Raw genomic sequence first — 4,325 nt, forward strand, 5'->3', positions numbered from 1 at the left:
AAAATCAAGATATCCAAGAAAAACCGGTGGAGTGAATTGTGTTTCTGTTTCTCATTGAAGCTGGACATCTGCAAAGAAAGTACTCTACTGTTTTCTGTTCGTTTTCGTTCCTATAGTTTCTACAGAAGTCGTTGTAAGCGATACTAATCCTTTTGGCGCGGCTCCCAACCGGCCAATGAATCGCTAATAGTTAACCTCGCAGCGTCAGGTCTGCCCATGCGCCACTTTTGCGCAGAAAGATTTCTCTGTATATGGTTCCAATTGTTCTCTGGTGAACTCGTCTTCAGCCTCGTTGCCGGAAATGTTGTGACGATCAGCGCTCCAAACTATATCGAGATTGAGCTGACTAGTTACGGCGTCTAGAAGAGTTCTACACTCCCTTTTAGATTAGGACTTTATTGTAAAAGACTTCAAAGACTCAATGGCCACCTAACTATCTGAGAAAGCTGCGACACGCTAGCCGTGCTAAAAGACGACAACCGTCAGCTATATACATACATGTATACTTAAAGAAAACAACGTGATTTTAGAATTTCATAAATATGCANATTTCAATTCAAACACATTCAATTCAGCATTCTAGTTCAAATAAGTAATGTCTAAGGTCGTCTAATTAATTGTATACTATATATATATTATCCTTTTATATAATTTTTGTTTTTTTATTTTTATTTTTCTATTTGAATTAAATTTTATTTTATAAATCTCACAATTTTTTATAACTAAAACTAATTTATAATTTCACTAAAACTACTACATTTAAAATTGAATTGTACGTGGGCGTAGAAGGTATGTAAGTTCTGTGTTGATATACATATGTACATTAGGGTGTATCACACGCCATACAAAAAAAAAATCGGTTCTGCTTTTTCGTCGGAATTATAAAATTTATTATATTTTAAGTCTAAGTCGCTAAAATATTTCGAAAAAAATGTGCATACTTACATCAGCTTGATCGCCAAAGATCGCAACTTTTATAAATAAAATTATTATTTTTTAAATATTTCTTCTCATATGATGGAAGAGTGTATGCTCAAAAGGTCTGCATAAAAACGTTTAAACATTTTATTAACAGAATCAAAATTATAAGATTTTTGGAGGTATTTTCTAATCGGTCTAGCTCACGTAAATCGCAATATTATGGCGGAAGTTTTAAAATTCACATCATAAAATTTACAATTTTGATGAAAAAACCGCAATTTTTTTTTGGAGGTGCACCCTAGTGTACATATGTATGTACTTATATATATTATATCATTTATTATAAGGTGTATTATTTAGGTATTGATACCTGTATACATATATATAACATATACTTACGAATATATATGTATATACACTAGTGCATTCACTTAACTAACGAAAACCTATTCTTTACCCTTTCATTTGTTGTTTTAACGCTCTCTCTTAAAGAATAATATTTACAACAGAAATTTGAAGTGGAAATTTTGAGCTAAAAAATCTTTGTTTTCGCAGAAGAGTGTCCGCAAGTTATGCTCCCGAACGCCTGCTTAGCGCAAATTTACACTTGCTCTTTCAAAGACTAAATTTTTATTGCTCAGAGTTGAAGAAAAAAGGCAAGCTTAAAATTTGAAGAAATTTCCGATCGAGATTTTTCGCATATCTTTTCGCATTGCTTCACACATTCGAACGCTATATTGCACACTTTTGCCCTAGCGGAGATCATATGTTGGAGGTTAGGAGACGTTGGCGCCCCTATCATGAAACCATTTTCTCGTTTGGAAACCACCGATTCACAGGCTCGCAGCGACGCAATCAACAGTTCAGAGTAGACGATTGAGCGCCTCGACGGCCGTGCCCAATGCTGTGCGCTGCTCTTCGAACTGCTCCACAGGCGAATGAGTCAAATCAAGCTGGACCACCTCGTCGACAGCATCAACAAGAAGCTCAGCTTCCTCTTCGTCCTCCATATCCGACGACATCGTCGCAGCAAAACTCGAAGTAGCTGTCGCGTCCGTTGACGACGATGTCACTGTTGCTGTCGCTGTCGCCGCCGCAGCGGCTGCTACAAACTGCAGTCAATCGATGAGTATGCTCTTCGAGGAAGAACTCAGTGCGCTGGCGGCATGCTGTGTTGTTGCGGTTGTGGCCAAACTGTCCGCATAGTAGCGCTGTCAAAACACTTTCGCTATGAAGGGCACCTGATCCATGGCTGAAACGGCAGCTGCGGCCGAAAGACGCTGGTGATGCTGATGCGGATGATGGTGACTAGGATTGTGATGATGCTGCTGGTGGTGGTGATTGAGTTGCTGGTGAGCCGCCGTATGCTGTTGTTGGTGGTGGAGCTGCTGGTGCTGCTGGTGGGCGGATATCATTTGCACAGCGCTGTTGGGGCTGGCGGCCAAAGCAGCCGTTGCACTAGTCGACGCGGCATTGGCGAGTTGTATGAACGCCGAGCTGGCAGAATACTCAGCAGATGCACGAAAAGAGCTGCTCATTTGCGGCAGCAAGTGATGCGGCGCATAGCCAGCTGTGGCCGCTGCTGCAACAGCTGAAGACTGCTGCGCGCTGGTGAGCGTCTGATATTGTGGCGTATGCCAAGCGGAGTTGCTGCCATCACCGCCGCAGCCACCTCCGCCGCTGGAGAGCGGTGGGGTGGTGACGTTGATCGGTGGCGATAAGCTACCAGCGGATGAGTCGGGCGTCAATTGGCTGCCGTGCTGCAGATGTGTGTGGTAGCTGTGATGAGCTTCGCGGCGCGTATATTCACGACGCGTATACTCGCGGCGGCGTTCAAAGCTCGGCGGCGAATCATCGTCGAGCAGGTCGCTGCCGCCCAATTCGTGCAACTTGCGCATATGCTTTTTCAAGTCGAAGTTGCGGCAAAATCCTTTGGCGCACACCTTACACGTATATGGCTTCTTGTCGTTGTGTGTGTGCATGTGAAAGGTGAGATTGTAGACTTGGTGAAAGGCTTTGTTGCAGATGTTGCACTTGTAAGCCTTTTCGCCGCTATGCGTCAGCTTGTGGTTCTTATAGTTGCCCTTCTGGTGGAAACCCTTGCCGCAGTACTCACACACGAATGGTTTGTAGCCAGCATGAATGCGGGTGTGCGTGTTCAGCGTGGAGGAGCGGTTGAAGGCCTTGCCGCAGGTTTGGCACTTGTGCGGCTTCTCGGAGGTGTGTATAATCTTGTGGCGACACAGCGTCGATGCCTGCCGAAAACCCTTGCCGCACACCTTGCAAACAAACGGGCGGGCGCCTGTGTGCACTGGCATGTGACGCGTGAGATTGTAGTGAGCGTTGAAGACTTTGCCGCATTCCAGACAGGAGAATGTCTTCTGTTTGCCCGCCGCAGAGCCAGGGCTGTCGTCTAGCGAGTTGGGGGATGGCGAGCGTAGGTGGCGTGAAGTGGGCGAGGATGCGCGTGAAGAGCCATGCTCATGCAATGCGGGTGCTGGCTGTGCAGCTGCACTCGCGGAAGCGGCAGCCGAGGCGGCAGCTGCAACTCCGGCGCTATGCTTACGTTTCATGCTATGACAAGCGCCCGCGCTGGCTCCACCTTCCCTCAACTTGTGCTGTTGCTGATGATGCTTCTCCAACGTCTGCTGCAACTGTGGATGCGCGCTTGCAAGCGCCTGATGATGTGCATGGTGCGCTTGTGCCTGCGCTGCTGCAGCAGCTGCCGCGGCAGCGGCCAGATGATGACCAGAAGCGCTAAGGTTGCGACGCAGCGATTGCGTGTGAAAACTGCTCAACGAGGCGGTAAAGCTGCTCAAATGCGCTGCAGCGCCGGTATTGGCAAGCAGCGTTTGCTGTTGTGCGGCAGTGAGCGCAGCATATTGCGCGGCGGCGGCGGCGCACATCAGCTGATTGGGCGCATAATAGAGCAACGGATATTGCGACATCAATTCCTGATGACGTGTGCTCACAAATTGTTGTACGGCAGCGGCATTGGTAGCAGTAGTGGCAGCGGCTGCTGCAGCGGCGGCCGCAGCGGAGGAGGGCACATACTTTTTAAAGGCGGAATCATAGTTTTCGCTGGCGCTTGCGTTGGTGCATTGTTGCTGACCAGCTGTTGACGGTAGCAGCTCGACGCGCTGCTCCGACTCACACTCATCGCTGGCGACCTCGATGGGGCTGCATGAGCGCTCCGAATCCTCGTCCTCGTGCGCGTTGACGCACTCAGCGCTATTGGCGCGTTGATCAGGCTCCATAATTTTCGCTATGGAAAACTTGAGCGGACATGAGCGCGTATTGGGTAAACTTGTGCTGGTAGTTGTAGTGCGGGCGCCGCTGTTGCTCAATGGCGTGGCGGCGCGCTGCTGCTCCGCGTCGCTTTCGCTAACGACGGCGGCAGCGGT

The 4,325-nt window shown here is 47.8% G+C and overlaps 1 protein-coding gene across 1 annotated transcript; it reads right to left on the minus strand.

Moving 5' to 3' along the window:
* Nucleotides 1-1,119: 1,119 nt before the first annotated feature.
* LOC108380957 (zinc finger protein with KRAB and SCAN domains 1-like) lies at nucleotides 1,120-4,313 on the minus strand (the record flags this gene model as incomplete). Its single annotated transcript, XM_017637358.1, has 1 exon — nucleotides 1,120-4,313. A coding segment is annotated over one exon (2,178 nt), but the record flags the coding sequence as incomplete, so codon positions are not given.
* Between the last annotated feature and the right edge of the window lie 12 nt (nucleotides 4,314-4,325).

Source organism: Rhagoletis zephyria, unplaced genomic scaffold (assembly GCF_001687245.7).
Source record: "Rhagoletis zephyria isolate East Lansing unplaced genomic scaffold, Rhagoletis_zephyria_1.1 Rzeph_scaffold_20938, whole genome shotgun sequence".
In the NCBI taxonomy this organism is placed as follows: Eukaryota; Metazoa; Arthropoda; class Insecta; order Diptera; family Tephritidae; genus Rhagoletis; species Rhagoletis zephyria.